This window comes from Danio rerio, chromosome 1, assembly GCF_052040795.2.
Source record: "Danio rerio strain M-AB ecotype USA chromosome 1, GRCz13ab, whole genome shotgun sequence".
Taxonomy (NCBI): Eukaryota; Metazoa; Chordata; class Actinopteri; order Cypriniformes; family Danionidae; genus Danio; species Danio rerio.
Window position 1 is genome coordinate 7,450,943 of NC_141021.1, and position 19,058 is coordinate 7,470,000.

Below are 19,058 nucleotides of genomic sequence, written 5' to 3' on the forward strand. Positions count from 1 at the left end.
GTGCCCCGTAGTTGTTTACAAGTCTGTTTACAAAAACAAATAGCTACCACGTTTAATTCCATGTTATTAATAAGTCGAAATCACACTTTAAAGGTGATCAGAGTGGAAAAAGGATTACGAATGTACAAAATGTGCATGAAAACCGAGACATTCGCTTGATCTCTTGTGTGTTATTATGACTGGCATCTGTAAGACTCGCTTGCGCTCGCCGCGCATCTACTTTTGAAATAACAAACTTCTTGAGTAGATGAAAATAACGCATGCATGATTATTACTTTACACCACACCCACCAAAAGAATACCATTGGTACCCTTTTGGCAGTGGAAACACAAACCTGATAAGTGTGACCTGTACCTTACCGTACTGTACCACTCAGTGGAAACGGGCCAGAGTGATTCATAAAATGCAATTGCTTCCACACGTTTTTCCATCTTGATGATACATTGAGGCATATTGAAGCGAAGCTATCCCGTTGAACCACATTAAAAACAAGAGTCTTTAAAGAACTAAGCTGATTGATTTTTTTAATAAGCTATATTCATCATGCATGTCATTGAAATATTGTCTAGTTAACACAATTATTAATTTTAGTTAATAATAGTTAGTTTAATTAACAGAGTATTGTAGAATAGTGACGTTTCAGCTTCTGGAGAGTGGTCATGCATTATTCTTCAGTGTTTTAGCAGCCATGTCTCTTTCCTAAAGCAAACAGCCACAGAAAACAACTTTGATTAACCACTTAAAATAATTTATTCACTTGTTATTTAATGGTGCTGTAGTCAGTTTTGCTAGATTTTGGTTAAAGAACAATTACTGACAAAATTACATGACAGTTTTTGCTGCTTATACTCACCATTCGAAGTTCATCTGCACAAGCGTCAAGATTTACCCTTAACTCATCTGTAACAGTAACATCAGACCGCACTGACCAATGACCATCTGTAAAACTGACAGGCATCGAAAACACCAGACCTGCTGGAATCCCAAACTGCCCTGCAGATTTAGAAAGATCAGAGAATCCATTTACAAGCATTAAAATCTACATTACATACTGTATTATATTTATATAAACACTCACCACCTTTATTAGTTCACCTCATTAATATGAATAACTAATCAGCCAATCACCAAGCAGAAACCCAATGCATTTAGGCATGTAGTTGTGGTCAAGATAATTAGCTGAAGTTCAAACTGAGTTTAAACAATGATTTAAATGACTTTGATTGTGCAATGGCTTGTCTTGAGTATTTCTGAAATTGCTGATCTGTGGGTATTTTCATGCACAATCATATTTTTTAACAGAGAATGATCCAAAAATGAGAAAATGTTGAGTGATCGGCATTCAGTAGGTGGAAATTCCTTGTTGATGCTCTATCCTTCGGCTTAGTCCTTGAGTTATCAGGGGTCGCCACAGTGGAATGAACCGCCAGTTACTCTTGCATATGTTTTATGCAGTGGATGCCCTTCCAGCTGCAACCCATCACTGGGAAACACCCATTCTTTCTCTCATTCACACACACACCTACTCGCTATGGCCATTTTAGAGTGTGCCCCCTAATGACAAGACTAATTCTGCTCATTAAAAAACAACAGTAATTAATAATAATAATAATATTAATTCCTTATATTTATATAGGACTTTTCTAGACACTCAAAGTGCTTTACACATTGGGGGAATTTCCTCATCCACCACCAGTGTGCAGCATCCACCTGGATGAGGCAAAGGCAGCCAGATTGCGCCAGACCGCACACCACACACCAGCTGATTGGTGGAGAGGAGACAGAGTGATGAAGCCGATTATGATAAGGGGATAGTTAGAAGGCCATGATGGACAGAGGCCAGGGTTAAACCCCTACTCTTTTCGAAGGACATCCCAATTAAACCATTAAAAAAAACAGATCTGTAAAAGAGCATCTCTGAGCATAGGCTACAGTAGACCACAACAAGCCTTCAAAGCAGATGACGTACAGCAAAATACTAATAAGATTGAGTTCACTATACTCGGATGGCTCCACAGTCAACAGATCTCCCTCCAGGAAAGCACCTGTTAGATGTGGTGGAATGGAGAATTTGCATGATTTGGATGTGCAGCCTACAAATCTGCAGCAACTAAGTGATGCTTTCTTGTGAATATTAACCAAAAATATATGAGGAATGTTTCCAACACCTTCCTGAATCAATGCCATGAATTAGGTTCAGTTCTGAAAGGAAAATTGGCTCCAAATGAGTACTACCAAGGTGTACCTAAAAAAGTGGCCGGTGAGTGTACATAATCACCATGTATTTTCCAACCCTAGTTTAAAGATGATCGAAATGATCTTGCCTGTACTGAGCACACCCAACGAGAAGACTTCCTCTGGAGATTCTGCATTATTCCAGGCTTTTAAAATGGCCAATATTGCATTAGTTGTTGATATCGCTGTGGCCTTGTTGGTCTTTGATGAAATTGTGGCTCGATGTTTATGTAATAAACTCCTAAAGTCTGTCTTCAGCCATTTCCTTACAAAAAAAGAAAGAAAATTACAATAATAACAAATAAAACATGCATTTAAACCACTTAAGATGAGTATTGAACGCTCTTGCAGATTTTCAAGTATTGATTGCTCTCGCAGATTTATTTACTTACTGATAAAACCGTGCCCTTAATAATGTTTGATAAATTGATTCATAATGAAACTGTATGAAAGGGACATATGGCTTGAGTTACGCACTAAAAAGGTCTTTACCAATCATAAATCATTTCCATAACGTGCTGAGAAAAACCATCTGGTCCCCGAATTGCGCCATCATATCTGAAAACCTTCGCCCTCTGTAGGTCAATATGGAAACTGCCACTGATGTTTCCCCACACAATAACATTAGTGATGTCTGGAAAATGAAAACAATAAAAATTGAAATGTTATGCATGCACAAAGTAAAAATAAATGTATAAAATAAGAAAATAAAATATCATTTAAGAGTATATATATATATATATACATATATATATATATATATATATATATATATATATATATATATATAATTTTTGTATATTATTTTTAAATATATTTTATTATTTTGAAAATGATACAAGTAAAATTTTAAGCATTGAGATTATATATGTTTATGTTTATTTGATGATATATACACACACTAAAAGCCCCTAACTTGCAAACCACTAGATTTTACCCAATTCACTTAAATCTTTTACATATTTAATGTTATTTAATTTTTATTATTAGCATATTTTTACATATTTTAAGAACAGGTCAGAAAAATTTGGCTATTTCATTTTACATAAATAAATCTCTTATGGTGAATGACTATAGAACTTGACATCTATTTTCCGTAAAGTAATTTAAAAACATTACAGTGAACATTTTACTTGTATTTAATAGGATTTCTTCGTATATAAATAACATTTACACTTCTAAAGGAGAACAAAAATTCTACCTGATGTTTTGACTGACAGCTTCTGTGCAAGCTGAGTTCTGGCCTCGTATTCCAGTTGCGTTGTCATTGCCACAAAGTTGCGCGAATCAATAGAGGGTGCATTTTCAATCAACAGTGAACACTTCATATTAATAAAGAAATCTCCTGCCACTAGCACCCTTACGTCTTTCTGCGCGTTCGTCTCGATGAGTTGCCCATAGCGATGAAAATGTTCCGCTACCTGGTCCTTGTCATTCTGCTCATCATTATATTCACCTGCAGGCTGCAGGTCATCAAAAAAAATAATGAAGTGGGCTTCCTGGAATGCTAGCATCTGGTCTGAATGGATAGTTACTTCATGGAGCCGAGGTATGGCGAGGTCCACCGTTTCCATCTTGAGTGCTTGCAACATTTCCTCAGAACCGCTGGTGTCCATGAGGTGAAGGCTGAGGATGGGCAGACCTGAAAACAGCCCCGGGGTGAACAGGTGAGGGATGAGGCTGTAGCAGACGGGGTTCAGAGCACTGAAAGATGGTTTTATTGGGTTAATTGTCATGCTTTTGAAATATAACACAGAAGAGTCTTGATTAAACATCATCCACCTGCTGATCCAGATGTGCAGAGGCCTGAGAGACTTGAGTCGATGAACTTCCTCCTCCATACACAGCTCTTTGGTTGCTTGATTCTCTTCTGCAATTTTAAGCATCAGATCAGACTTCATGTCTGAGGTGATGCCATAATAACCCTGCAGGAGAAGACAAGCAGTTATCTACACAAAGGACATGCGTATATATTGCATAGAAATGTTTTAAATCAATTGTGTTTTGGCGGTTTAAACGACCTTTTATCTCGTTTTACGCTTGAACAACTAAATGAATGCTTAAGTCTATTTAATGGAGTCTATTTTAAATAAATTACATCATCGATGGTGTAAAAGAAAACTTATGAAATTTAAAATAGTCACTTCAACCTTTCACCGGAAGTTTATCGATGGCTGAAAAACACTTGCTGTGCATAGAGCTAATTCATATAAAATTAATTTCAGTCACTATGAGCTGAAATTAATTGAATGATTTGTCAAATTTTGAGTTTTATCTTGTGGTCTAGATCAATAAACAGTATTGGAGTGTTTTACTTGAACCAATTTATTGAACAAATTCGTCACAAAGACGTTACTGTAAAGCAGCAGCAGTAGTTTATTTCTCAAATAATTAAACAGTAAATTCTCATCTCAATTAGCAAATAGTTTTCTAGTTCACACCCAATTAACACATTGAATAAGCACATTTAAAAAAAAAAAAAAAAGCCTAAATATTCTCCGCTGTCATAACTTTTTTTTTTTGGGGGGGGGATTTACAATTCTAATGTCTGCTAAATATTGTTTGCAGTATTTCTCAGTCACTATGATAGGTTTCTCTGATCGAACTATCAATTACATTAAAAAAATGTATATTACAGTTTTTCTCAGTGGCTTTGGTGCGTTTCTCACAACACTTTTATACATTTGCACAACAGTTATTAACTAAACTTGTGAATGCTGAATAGTCATTCCATAAAAAACTCATAGTTCTCATTTCACTATCTTGTTCATAAAAATGGTGTCAGGACTTTTCATTGTGATGATACTGACACTTTGATTGACATGAATTCTTGCTTTTGAGGAATGAACTATCCATTTTGAGCATGTGAAACGATTTTGCAGGTTATCATCTAGGTTTTGCAGTTTATATTGATTGTTTTGAGAAATGCACTAACAGTTGTGCAGAAATGCACTAGTGCTTTGAGAAACCCACCAAAGCGACTGAGAAAAACTGTAATAAAATTTGCTTGACAGTTTCTGACAACTAGTTCAACGTTTTTGTATGTGATAACTTACTTGAGTTATCACATACAAAAACGTTGAACTACCGTAGTTGAACTAGTTGAACTAGCAAAACCTAGATGATAACCTGCAAAATCGTTTCACATGCTCAAAATGGATAGTTCATTCCTCAAAAGCAAGTATTGATGTCAATCAAAGTGTCAGTATCATCAAAATGAAAAGTCCTGACACCATTTTTTATGAACAAGATAGTCAAATGGCTTTGTTATGTTTTCATTATGACAGTTTACTCTGTACAGTTTTTCAATGCAAAAAAGTCAGATGTTGGTGACACTTCCTGAAAATGCTCAAGTCAGCACTATATATACTATTAGCACAGCCATTTGAAAACTACAGTAAAGTTAGACATCACTGCATTTAGTGAGGTATCTGAGTACAAGACAGTGAATGTTTCACATTTTTACTGCATATGCTTGTTGCAATTCTAATTTATTCGCAGCATTGTGCAAAAGAATAAACACACCCTTATTTACAACAAACAAACTTCCTTAAAGTAGAGCTGTGCACAATTTGTAAACAATATTGCAGTACATATCGGAACTGAACCTACAGCATACACGTCTGTAAATAATTCATGAAAATGTTCAATTTTTAAGACATTTTCAGAAAAATAAAGATTTTAATTTGTTTATACAATTAGCCTGACAGATTTTAACAACTAGTTCAACATTTTTGTATGTAATGACTCAAGTAATGAAATGAGGACTATTAGTTTTATACAGCATGACTATTAAGCATTTACAAGTTTAGTCAATTTTGACTGACCTGACATAAGCAAATGATAATGTTATAAATAGCAGAGAGTTGTATGAAAGCAATCGATGCATGTCCAAAAGCATCTGCAGTTGGTTGGAAGGAATGAGAAACTGCTACTATGATGTGCACAAATGACTAATTGTTTTGAGAAATGCATTAGCTGTTATGAAAATGTAAATAGTGTAGTGAGAAATGCACCAAAGCGACTGAGAAAAACTGTAAAAAATCTAAATTGAACAATTTGATGAATGATTTACAGACGTGTATGTTGTAGGCTCAGTTTCAATATGTACTACAATATTGTTTACAATTGTGCACAGCTCTACTCAAAGGAAGTTTCTTTGTTGTAAATAAGAATGTTTTTTTTTGCACAATGCTGTGAATAAATTAGCATTGCAAAGAGCAAGTACAAATGTGAAACATATATATTCAGGATCTTCTACTCAGATTCCTCACTAAATTCAGTGATGTCTAACTGTACTGTAGTTTTCAAATGGCTGTGCTAATAGTATACTGTCTTGAGGATTTTCAGGAAGTGTCACCAAAATCTGAATTATTTACATTGGAAAAAATTTACAAAGTAAACTGTCATAATGAAAACATGACAAAGCCATTGGACTATCTTGTTCATAAACAATGGTGTCAGGACTTTTCATCTTGATGACACTGACACTTTCATTGACATGAATTCTTGCTTTTGAGGAATGAACTATCTATTTTGAGCATGTGACACGCTTTTGCAGGTTATCAACTAGGTTTTGCAGTTTGTACTAATTGTTTTGAGAAATGCATGAACTGTTGTGCTAATGTAAATGGTGTTGTAAGAAATGCATCAAAGTGACTGAGAAAAACAGTGACAGATGTGCCAATAGTTTTGCAACAATACCCTATTTACTTGTCTATAGCTATATTACAATTTTTTTTTCAAAATGGTTATTTGTATTAACATTAAAAATGATGTTTTATTTTAGTAACCCAATCAAACCTGAGCATGCTCCAGGAAATCACTGAATCCTCCGAGCAGCATGCCTTTCCCACCACGATCAATCAGCTCCCTCCATACTAGAGGAGAGCTTGAGTGTTTCCAGCCATTAGATGCGCAGGTGTCCTCCAGCCATTCCTACACAGACAGATGAAGCAGTATGAATAAAACAAACACAGTAGTCAACATTCAAAGTGGATCAATTTTTTTCAAAACTTTCCTAAAACAAAAATGGGTGTACTGAATGATGAAAGGTGATGAACCACTTCAAATGTTGACTACTGTATATCAGCCATTGATGTTCAGATTTCAGCATGTGTACAACTGATTAAAGAGCTCTTAAACATCCAGGTTTACCTTCCAGTCATCGGGCGGCACAGGGATCTTGTGGATGTGAAAATCAGGCAGGTTTCTTTGCAGCACATCAGCAAGAAGCTCAGCCTTTGCATAATAAGGACAATCAGCCTTTCCTGGACAGATGAGAGAAGAGTTTTTTTTACTAGATAGATAGATAGATAGATAGATAGATAGATGATAGATAGATAGATAGATAGATAGATAGATAGATAGATAGATAGATAGATAGATAGATAGATAGATAGATAGATAGATAGATAGATAGATGGCTGGGTGGGTGGGTGGGTGGGTAGGTAGGTAGGCAGATAGATAGATAGATAGATAGATAGATAGATAGATAGATAGATAGATAGATAGATAGATAGATAGATAGATAGATAGATAGATAGATAGATAGATAGATAGATAGATATAAAACAAAAAGAAGCAGATAGAATGATAGATATTTAGAAGAAAAAAAACGCACTGAAAGTTAAATAAATTAGTCACAAAACTGACCAACCCGCAAGAACAAACTTCGCCATGTTTGTCCAAACCCAAGCGCGTCCAGTGTTGCTAAGTAACCGTCTCTGAGTGGAAATATCTCGGATTTACTTTCCGTTTGACAAACACATATATATGAAATATAATATGTTGTATTATGCTAATATAATATGTCATATAGCAAGTGTATTTAATTATTTAAGCTGAGTGTTTTTTCAAAACCGTAATAAAAAAAAAATCACGTGATACTGAAAGCGGAACTGTCGTGTGTTATGTGTTGTGCCCTCCCTGCTCCTGTCATGGCAGCGCTCATGGTGAAAGCGATAGACATGTGAACACAACAATCAAAGGTAAAATAGTTTTTATCAAGTTTATTAAAGCTCACTGAATAGTTTAAAAATATAATGTGCTGTAATCGCAAACGTAAACACTTAACCAGATTGCTGTACAGCTGTAGTACGGTATTTTAAGGTTTCCGTACAAGGACATTATAAGGAGATGTAATCACAATGCAGTGATCCTCTTTAATGTTATGTATTTGGCTTGATTATTGTATTACATTATGTCTTGCAGTTTTTATTACATAGCCTCAATACAGATTGTATTGATCTGTTTACATGTCAAATGTTTGTCAAATGCCTATACATAAATATAGAAGTATTTCTTTGTTATTCAGATTTAACAAGTGATCCTGTCAGGTGCATTTGAGGAAACTAACAGCCAAAACAAGTGAGTAAAACATTTTAATTATTAATTAAGCCACAAATGCCATGATCTATTATGATTTTACATTATTTAAAGAGATCTCTGATTCACGTTTTCATTTATTAAAACAGGTCACACCATGTCTGAAGCTTTGATGAATCCCTCTGTCAGGAAAACATGAATGTGTATAAATCAGGCTTGGATATGCTCAGATTTGCTCTGAGATCCACATCACCGTGGAAATGTGACTCTTTTATACGGACACAGGCGTCTTCATGCTATAAAATCATTAGCATTGTTGCATCCCCTCAGTTGGGGAGAAAAAACACACACTCTTTCAAACAAATCCGGTTTTACAGTCAACACAGTAGTCAAGATGCTGTTGATCTGCAGGTTAAACAAACCACAGAGGCTGTAGAAGTCTCTGATCAAGCGGCTAGCACTCCTTTCAGTGCTCATTTACAGAAATGTTCTTGCCCCACGGATGTGTTGGATGCAGTAAAGCAGTTTCCAGCTTCACAGAATGACCTGAGCAGCATCTTCTCACGCATGCGGGAGAGCACCAAGAAGATGACGGCAGAGCAGCAGCGCTGTGAGCTCCAGCTCATGTTTGAACACCCGGGCTTTAGGGAGGTCTGTGAGCGGGTGGTCAGTGATGCCTGGAGGATGAGGTGTGATGATTTGGCTTACACTCTGCTGGCCATCATCAACCTGGGCGTTTCGCAACACACGCTGATTGTGCAGACGCTGCTGAGAGTTGTACAGGTGAGGGGGGAAGCTGTGCGAGAATTGTTTTTCTTTCTTGCAAATCACATTGTTTTGTCTTCTTGGGTGATGATATAGATATTCACCAGTCAATGAAGCATTCAGTGAAAGTTGTAGCATTTGCTCAATTTTTACTTTGCTGTTTTATAAAATAATTGTTTTTTTTTTTAGAATTTCTTCCTAAATCATTCTGCTCAAGAAGCATTTTTTTTATTTTTATGATTTTATTGAATGTTGAAATTAATGTTTTGAATGTTGAATTTTGATCATATTGAATGTTGATTTTTGTTTTTGTGAAAACATGGTTCTCTACCATTCAAAGGTTTTGTTTTTTAGTTTGTTTTTAAAAGAACAAATTACATTTAAAGGGCTCAACAATAAGGACTGCCCGGGGCCAGCATGCAAGTCACTCTGCACATTATACAGAACGGTTACTGGCCCGATCGGGCTAGTGCTGCCTTGTCACTAAAGTTTAATTTGGCTGCGACTGTTTGTCAATTGCGTGCTTTCATGCCCACACGTTTGTTTCAGAAACGTTTGTTTTCAGAATCATCTCGTTTGCCCTGTAAGTACAGTTCATGGCATATTTTAATCCCGCAATCGTGCTCGAGTCTGCGCCAAATCAATCGGTCTGAGATTGCCAGAATGAGCGATCACAGTGTATTATGCTTGTGTAATGGCTATATATACAGCTATATAAAGAGATAATGATGAGTAGGGCAGGATGTCATTTCTACTGGCAAATGTGCGTTGCGTTTACAACCAATCTCACGGCAATTCGTAACTAATTCGTATGATCTAATTCGTAAAATTTAGTACGATTTGCTCATTACCCAATGACGGTTGGGGTTAGGGGTGGGGTTAGGTGCCACGCCTCCTTTTTAAAATCGTACATTTTCGTACGACTGAACTCGTACAAATTAGCCACTAAACTGACAAAACGTAAAATACTTGCGTTTCCTCATGAGATCAGGCTGGTGTTTCATGTCTAATATGAAAGTGAAAGCATGCTGAAATATTACAGAGTGCTGTTTATCTGTTGAATGAAAAAAAAAAAAAATTGACAGAAATTACCATCTGATAATTTTTCCATATTTTAATCTTATATTTTATATTATTCAAATTGTTTAGTTCATTTCGACACCTCGAAAGAAAGATCAACATTGCTTTATGATCTGACTGCAGTCCCGGTGTTGTGACGAGAAATGCACACCTGCACGGACCCTATTCATAGACTTTCTTTAAGATTCTGAGTCTACATTAAAAAAAAAAAAACTTGAAGGCTATTATTGATTTAAATGTAGGCTAATATGATTATTATGTTGATGGAACAAGCAAGAACAAGAAGTGAAATGCATTTTAAATCTAGGTTTACAAATAAATGAAAAATATAATTTATATATTACTAACAAAATTTATATATATATATATATATATATATATATATATATATATATATATATATATATATATCATATCATATTTTTGTTATTTTGCTTTTAGTATATCCTTAACAGGACCATCTTATTAAAATCAGAATAAGCAAGAGGTATGTTCACACATATGAGGAATTTGTTTTCGTGACAGAAGCTTTTACAGTGCAAAAGAAGGACAGAGGAAAAAAAAATTTTAAAATATAGTTTTAACAATTTTAATTTATTCAAAAATAAAGTAAATAGTGAATGAAAATATATAGAAATTGATAAGGTATATACAGCTATATTACTATAAACAAGCTGTTGTGTGCAAATTGGCATGTAAAGTATTTTTTTATAACACGATTGTTTCTAAAAAAGCTTTGCATAACAAGGTTATATATGATGAATTTGATGCATTATGTATATAGAGTATATAGATGTATATAGAGTGTGTTTATGTAATAAATGTTTTAAAATGTGTTTTTTTTTGTATATCCTAAACAGTATAAGTTTATTGTTTTTTGTAAGTTTTTTTTTTTATTTGCATTTTTTTTATGTTGTTGTCAATGAATATTCATTATTTTGTTATTTATATCTTATGTCCGGTATATTTGTGTTAATGTGTATCTTATTTCCCTTTTCTAGGAGCGTCTGAATCAGTTTGATAATCGATCTCTTTCGGTGTTGGCTGCTGGCATTCAGCAGATGGAGAACGGCAATAATGTTCAAGCCCTGAGAGAAGCTTTAGGGTGAGAACATTGTTACACCTTTAATAATGACCTTACAATGTTACACGTGTGTGTGTTTCTATGAGTTTGTGTTGTGATTTTGAAGGTTGCTGCTGAAGGACCGTGTTCCTGAGATCAGTAATGTGGTTGTCCTGCAGAACATGATGCGTGCGATGGGGAAAAACTCCCCCAAAGAGCTAAAGATGCAGCTGGCGGTTCGTTTGACAGTTTGTTTTTTATGCATATTACCTAAAATGATAACATGTCCAGGACAAAAAGCAAAAATGTTAAAAATTTAAATTAGTATATTTAGAATGATTTATCCTTTTAATGTCACAAGTTGATGAAAAATTGCTAACAGCAATCCTTTAAAAATTACAGTTTTGGCCAAAAAAAAAAAGCCAGAATTGACAATATTCTTTATTATCAATCTTTTGAAAAAGTCATAATAATTCATATAAAAAATAATAATAATTCATAATATAAAAGTTATCCTATTTATATACTGTATATATATGTGTGTGTGTGTGTGTGTATATATATATATATATATATATATATATATATATATATATATATATATATATATATATATATATATATATATATATATATATATATATATATATATATATATATATATATATATATGCATGATATATCAGTGGCCATATCGCTATCGGGCGGTAAATGCTATTTTTATTGTTATCATTATCGGTCCGATATTTTTAAGCCAATAAATTGGGTCAAACTTGTTTAGACTTGTCTATTTATAGAGTGTCATTGTGTATTTTGGTTTAAATAGCCTCAGGAAAAACATTCCATGTGTAAACATAATAGCAGCAATGCATACATGCCAAACAACATTGGGTTGTTTGAAATCTAATAGGATTAATGCGTTGCTTGCCATGTGTTGTTGTTTTCCATTGATTGGGATATTTATAATGATTATAACGAGCGCATCATGCAGCGCATGCAGTTAAAGTTTCAAACTTATTTATTATAAAACTTTCATCAATAAATTTTTCCCGTGATTGACAGCAAGAACACAGAAGCATTGTCTGATTGACCAGCAGCACCTACATGTTTTTAAAAGGAATATAAAAGGTCAAATGGGATACATTTTTGCTAATTTTTCTGAAGTAAAGCATACTATCTATATTTAGCTTTTCGCTTGTACGGTGGCTCTGAACTTTCAAAACTCCTCTTAAAGCTTTTTTTATTTTAAAAACTTTAAAAGTTCATTCATTCATTTTCTTGTCTGCTTAGTCTCTTTATTAATCCGGGGTCGCCACAGCGGAATGAACCGCCAACTTATCAAGCAAGTTTTTACGCAGCGGATGCCCTTCCAGCCGCAACCCATCTCTGGGAAACATCCACGCACACATTCACATTCACACACACACTCATACACTAGGTACAATTTAGCCTACCCAATTCACCTGTACCGCATGTCTTTGGACTGTGGGGGAAACCGGAGCACCCGGAGGAAACCCACGCAAAGGCAGGGAGAACATGCAAACTCCACACAGAAACGCCAACTGAGCCGAGGTTCGAACCAGTGACCTTCTTGCTGTGAGGCGACAGCACTACCTACTGCGCCACTGCCTCGCCACAACTTTAAAAGTTTTTAAAATAAAATTAGTTGTTCACTGTATAAAATTTCAAAATATTTATATTTATCGGCTAATATATTGGTTATTGGCCTCCAAATGTTAAGAGTTATCAGTTATCGATATTTGCCAAAATATCCATATCGTTGCACACCTTACATATGTTTATTTATTTGTCTAGGCATTTATTTTTGAGACAGTTATAAAGCATAAAATCAGATTTGAAAAGAATGTATTGAATTACGTTAGTAAAAATATCGCAAATTGAATCTCATTAATGCACTAAAATGCACGCTTCTTTTTCTTTATTAAAATCTAACTTGTTACTTTTGTGTGACATACTTCATACTTTAAAGAATGACAGGCTTCATTGTGAATTTAAAAAAAAAAGTTAATTGCAACCTTCATTTCTTTATTTTATTTCTTGCAAATATGACTTTAAATATTTCCCACAATGGCCAAAAAATTAAATATATATATATAAATTTAAACTTCTCAAATGCAAAGTAAAAAGTCAGTAACCTATTTGTTATATATAAATGTACGTGTGTATGTGTGTCTATATAGATAAATCCTCATACAGAAATGTCAGAGTGAAGTATTGATTCAACACAAACCGTTTCTGACTCGATCTCTCTTTATTCTCCCTCAGATAAAGACTCTGTCGTTGGCAGATGAGTTTAGTCCACCAAACACCCAGTATGTGTTCTTAAGCCTGGCCGCCATGGACCTGAACTTCAAACCTCTTCTGAACATCTGCAGCAAGAACATTGCAGGTGAGAAGCACCATGTTCATAAAACTAGAGCGAACAGCAGGAAAGACTAAATCAAGCCCTGTGATTTTTATTTCCTGCAGAAAACGTTCATGAGTTTCCCATCAGTCGGCTTGTGATGGTGTTGAAGTCCTGCTATGAGCTTCAGTACAGGAACTACAGCCTCTTCAGCTCCATCTCTGAATACATGACCAACACATTTGATATGTGGTCCAACAAAAAGGTACATTAATTTATACTGATTAAAGAAGATTTCTAATACTTGTGGAAATGTACTGTGCATATCACTGTGAAAATATAGCATATTTTTACTTGATATATGCGACTTGATTTCTGACACATTTATTGGTTTATTGGGTATCAACTGTTAGTGGTATCAGTCCAGATTCTCATAACAATCCATCCCAAAGTAAAAAATGTTTTCAAAGCCAGGTTGCAAAAATTTCGACTGAATATATTGATATTTGATTGCTGATTTCATGGCAAATTATATAATTTTTTTATTAGCATATTTGAATGATTTCTAAAGTACCATGTGGAGTAATGATGGTGACTTTTCAGATTTGTCGTAAATTTAAATACAGTTTTAAAATGCATTAAAACAAAGCAAATTATTATATTGCACTATTATTTTACAATATTATTTATTTATTTACTTATTTACTTATTTGCAGCGAGGAAAATAAGTATTAAAACATTACCATTTTTCACAGAAAACATATTTCTAAAGGTGCCATTGACTTGAAAAATGTTGCCGGATGTTGGTAACAACCAAAGAAATCCATATATGCTAAAAAACAAATCTAATTACTTTACAAATTAAGTTTTTTTTTTTTTGTTAACAACTGTTTATTGACTTTTTCAGGAAACAATATAAAACGGAAAGAAAAAACAAGTGTAAATTTAAAACCCACTCCCACCCATCCCACCCCTGGTAGACTTTAAAAGTATAAAATAATAATAATAAATAAATGTATAAACAAATCAAATAATTTTACAAAGACTTCAAAAAGGATGACACAACATCAAAGGCTGAACGCCATATACTGACAGTTTTCATATTAGCACCATGTATACGGGAAGTTAGGAATTTCCAACAAATAAACAGTCCATGTTCGTCTGTCCATAGTATGAGGAGAATTCCAGCGGTTGACCAGCAATTTTTTTGCTGCTGTGAGAGCAGTTAACAAAAGATATCTTTGTTGAACGGACAAAGTAAGGTCCTAAAAGTCTACAAATTAAGTTTTGCGTAATAACGTTAAATGAATCAGGGAAAAGTATTGAATACGTGAAGAAAGGAAGGTGTAGAAAGGCAGTGAAAGCCCAGACAGCTGAAATCTCTCAGTAGTTCTTTAGCAATCCTCTGCCCTTCCTCATTGTAAATGAATATTCAGCTGCTGTAGTCTAACATCTACGTTAGCAGGATAATGATAAAGATGAAACCAGGGTGGACATTTCAGCAACATAATGATCCAAAACACAGCCAAGGAAACTCTCAAATGCTTCAAATCAGAGAAAGAAAATCAAACTGTGGAATGGCCCAGCCAATCACTTGACTTCAAGCCAAAGGGAAATACAAATTAAAGCTCAGATTTGACAGATGAGACCCACAGAACATCATGATTTCTACACTCTGTTGAAGTCTGTGAAAAACTCACACCTGAGCAATTCATGTGACTTATTAAATACGTTTCAGTAGTTCAGTACTTTCTCCTTGTGTCATTCTATAGTTATTACACATAACTCATTTTTCATTTTCATTTCTCATTTCACTTATTTATTAATGATTAAAGACATCCATTTATTGTTAGTGGCCTGTGATAATGTACATAATTAGATTCAATGCAGAAACGTGTTAGTTAATACATTTTCTTTAATTCAATGTTTTTCATGTCTTCCAGTTGATTCTCTTGCTATTAACCTTTGAGGATCTCTACTTCAGACCTGTGCACCTGTTGGATTCGTTTGCAGAGAGAATCATCCAGAAACCTGACAGTCTGACCCTGAAAGACCTTCTCAGCGTTTTAAAAGTGTTTTCAATGCTCAATCATGACCTGAAAGAGAGAAAGACAGAGTAAGTCACTGTTTTGAAACTTGATCATGTACATTGCCATTCAAAAGTTTTTTAAATGCATCTTTTTATTTGTATTTATTTTAATGCTTCTTATGTTCACTTTTAGGTTGTCTGTATTTATTTGCTAACCATTATAAGAACAAAATGGGAAATATTAACTGTTCTAAAGTGTTTTGAAATGTAATTTATTCTTGTGTTGTCAAAGCTGAGTTGTTGTTTTATAAATATTCAAGAGCTCACACTTAGCTGATGATTGATTATAAAGCTTGTTTGGCATGCTGTCCCAGGAGAGAGCCTCTGAGCTCATAAGATCCCCGAGCCCGGGCTCCCTCCCGTTTGCAAGGCAAGAGGGGAGTTTGAGCTCAGGTAGTTCTCGAGAACTCCTCTACTGAGTAACTAATAAACAGATAGTGAGTGCTCTTAAGAGATAACTATTAACTAGGAGCATGTCTATGGTCCTGATTTGGGGTAGTTATTTACTGAAGTTGCATGTTTTTAGACTGTGGGAGGAAACCGGAGAACACGGGGGAAACCCATGTGAGCACGAGGAGAACGTGTAAACTCCGCACAGAAACGTCGGCTGGCTTGGTAAGGACTAGAACCAGTGACGTTCTTGCTGTGAGGCAACAGTGCTAACCACTGGGCTACCGTGCCACCCATCTAGGGAGGATGAGTAGGGTGGAAGCTGGGATTCTTCAAAACGAAGATGGCTGTGATATGAAACTTAGGGTATTTATAGTGGCTTAGTAATCGTCTGATTGGTGAATAATAAATTGAATAAGGTGGGGATAGCTGCAAGCAATCATAAGCACGTAATTCTTCCGAAATTAGTTTAAAAATAAACGTCACTAAATGTTAAAAAGCAGTTGTGTTGGAATATACATTAAAAAATGAACACTTGCTGTAGCCCTCGGGTCATCCAAGATGTTGCGAAGTTTGTTTTCCCCTCAGTAAATCTATTTAAAAAAGATTAGTTGAAAATATGGATTTTGATTCTTAACATGCAAGTACAATTTGCCCCTTGAGATTAAAACAATCACTATCTGTTTTTAAATCTCCCTTAAAAACGTACATGTTCAGTTTGACTTTTTAATATTTATATTATAATAGTTTTGTTGATTTTTTTATTTTATTTTTTCTGTTATTTCTTTTGGTTTTACCTTTATGTTTTTAAAATTGTCTCTAAGACCCAATCCCAATTCTTTTTTTGTACCCCTGCCCCTTAAAGGGGTGAAGGGGAAGGGCCTCAAAATGTACCCCTGAGAAATGAGACAACACCTGCACACGTCATCATATGTCATGGCGATCTCTTGCTTCATATGAGATCAGCTGATCGCGACTGCTGTAGCTATTGCAGTTGTGCTATTTTTTGGTATTTATCTTTATGAAATCACTGAAGGCATATATAATGTTATCGTAATGATACAATGTGGCAATAAGATCGTAACTGACCTGTGCATTTACACAGTGGCCATATTTAGCTATGTAAACACACAAATACAACATTAACATTATAGCAGACACTGTATACAGCTCATTCCCAGCCACTAGACTTTTCTGACAGGGTTTTCAGCTGTCAGCAAGTGTCAGAATGCTGTGGGACTGCTGTACAGTAGTTATGATTATGGATTATAGATCGCCAAATTTAGCGTTTTTTTTATTTATTTTTTTTTACATATTTTTTTTAAAGCATGACGCTAAAACATGTATGCGGTTATGAATATATATATGAAAACATGTGTTTGTTTGTTGTTAAAATTTCTAATGATAAAAAAATACTAATTTGTGGATCTCCTTACTTCCTAGTGTAACTATTTGCTGTTGTGGCTCGTATATTTTGAGAAATTTTCTTACCCCTTGATTTCGAGTGTGGTCCCAAAAAGTTTCCGTTCGAAGGGCTATCTAGCCCTTCCCCTTAGCCCTACGCCTTCAAGTTTAAGAGAATTGGGACACCCCTATCCCTTCACGGGAACGCGCAAAATGAGGGGTAAGGCTAAGGAGTAGAATTGGGATTGGGCCTAAATTTTACGCTGTCTTGTGTACAGCATTTTGGTCAGTCTTTTAAATGTGCTCTATAAATAATGAACTTGATCTTGTAAGTGAATGGCTACCAGCAACCATCTTAAAGAACACATATCAGGCAGTTGTGCTGTCTTTTCTATTTAAGTGTGAAAAAAAACACATACAGGCAGATAAAAATGACAATACATTGAGGTCCTATGAAGCAAAATGATTTGCCTGTGCAAGAAACTATTCATTACTTAACCATAATACAATTAAAATTACGATTTTAACCATTGCGTTGCATTTTATGAATCACCAGGGACATGTTTAGCCAATGATATCAACTAATACTGAAATAATTTAAGGGACATTGCGTTCCTTTTAGATCAGTTTAACATATTCTTGTTGAATTCAGAGCATTTATTTATGTAAATATCATACTGGCCCCAACGTTTTGAACAGCACTTAAGCAACAATTTTATAAAAAGGAAGTAAATGTTTATTTATTTAGCACCTTTCACAGAGTGCTTTACAGTAAACGAAAATGTATATCAAAAGAGGTGTTATACACATTTCACAAAAATAAAACAAAATTAGAAAGGTGTTTTTGCTGAACCGGACTGTTTCTGACTTCAGTAAATCTGTTTTTGCTGCTTTCTAATCAGGTTTCTGGACTGTATAACAGAGGTCTTGGAGTCGTACCTTCCCAAGATGACTCCCAGTGAGCTGCTGAAAGTGAATTATTATCTGGCGTTGATGGAGCACTTTCATCAAACGCTACTGGATAAACTGATGCAGCAGGAAACCCTGGAACAGCTCCTGCAGACAGGTTCTCATCTACAATTCTCTTTCTTTTTTTAAATACTTTTTCATGCAGAAAAAAAAACAAAAGGAAGAGGAAGGGAAAAAAGAGTGGGACGAAGCGGTTGTCATAGGGGTTACAAGATCAAGTCATAAAACGTATAAATCTTTCTTAAAGGGATAGTTCACCCAAAGATGTAAATGTACACACTATTTACTTTCACTCAGGTGGTTTTAATTCTTTATTTTGTTGAAAAGAAAATAAGATATTTTGGGGAAAAAAGCGGAAAACTGGTAATCA

The 19,058-nt window shown here is 34.8% G+C and overlaps 2 protein-coding genes across 18 annotated transcripts in view; one reads left to right on the forward strand and one right to left on the reverse strand.

Annotated features, from left to right (window-relative positions):
- Positions 1 to 498: 498 nt before the first annotated feature.
- On the reverse strand, positions 499 to 7,950 carry mdh1b (malate dehydrogenase 1B, NAD (soluble)). Of its 13 annotated transcripts, none has more exons than XM_087236379.1 (11): positions 7,896 to 7,950; positions 7,394 to 7,506; positions 7,040 to 7,174; positions 4,019 to 4,161; positions 3,772 to 3,940; positions 3,601 to 3,699; positions 3,438 to 3,480; positions 2,729 to 2,870; positions 2,326 to 2,501; positions 855 to 994; positions 499 to 700 (listed from the first exon to the last, which is right to left on the reverse strand). In XM_087236379.1, exons 1-11 carry the CDS (start codon positions 7,915 to 7,917, stop codon positions 659 to 661), a joined length of 1,224 nt encoding a protein of 407 aa, XP_087092505.1. In that variant the 5' UTR covers positions 7,918 to 7,950; the 3' UTR covers positions 499 to 658. The 13 variants fall into 13 exon arrangements, with proteins under 13 accessions (XP_087092505.1, XP_087092512.1, XP_087092514.1 ...); XM_087236386.1 differs by having other exon boundaries at positions 7,860 to 7,950; XM_087236388.1 differs by having other exon boundaries at positions 3,438 to 3,699; positions 4,019 to 4,106.
- Positions 7,951 to 8,172: 222 nt separating this feature from the next.
- Positions 8,173 to 19,058, forward strand: part of fastkd2 (FASTK mitochondrial RNA regulator 2) — a 19,583-nt gene continuing 8,697 nt past the window's right edge. For 4 of the 5 annotated variants that reach the window (XR_015476131.1, XR_015476132.1, XM_087236636.1 and 1 more), the window contains exons 1-9: positions 8,173 to 8,226; positions 8,553 to 8,605; positions 8,713 to 9,346; positions 11,410 to 11,513; positions 11,599 to 11,707; positions 13,758 to 13,881; positions 13,962 to 14,101; positions 15,780 to 15,952; positions 18,622 to 18,785. Coding sequence is in view for 3 of the 5 variants with exons in the window: in XM_087236636.1 (XP_087092762.1) it covers positions 8,759 to 9,346; positions 11,410 to 11,513; positions 11,599 to 11,707; positions 13,758 to 13,881; positions 13,962 to 14,101; positions 15,780 to 15,952; positions 18,622 to 18,785 (1,402 nt within the window). In the remaining 2 variants the exon portion in view is untranslated. Of the gene's footprint in view, positions 8,227 to 8,552; positions 8,606 to 8,712; positions 9,347 to 11,409; positions 11,514 to 11,598; positions 11,708 to 13,757; positions 13,882 to 13,961; positions 14,102 to 15,779; positions 15,953 to 16,451; positions 18,529 to 18,621; positions 18,786 to 19,058 lie in introns of those variants that run through there. The other variant, XM_087236638.1, reaches the window with a different exon arrangement.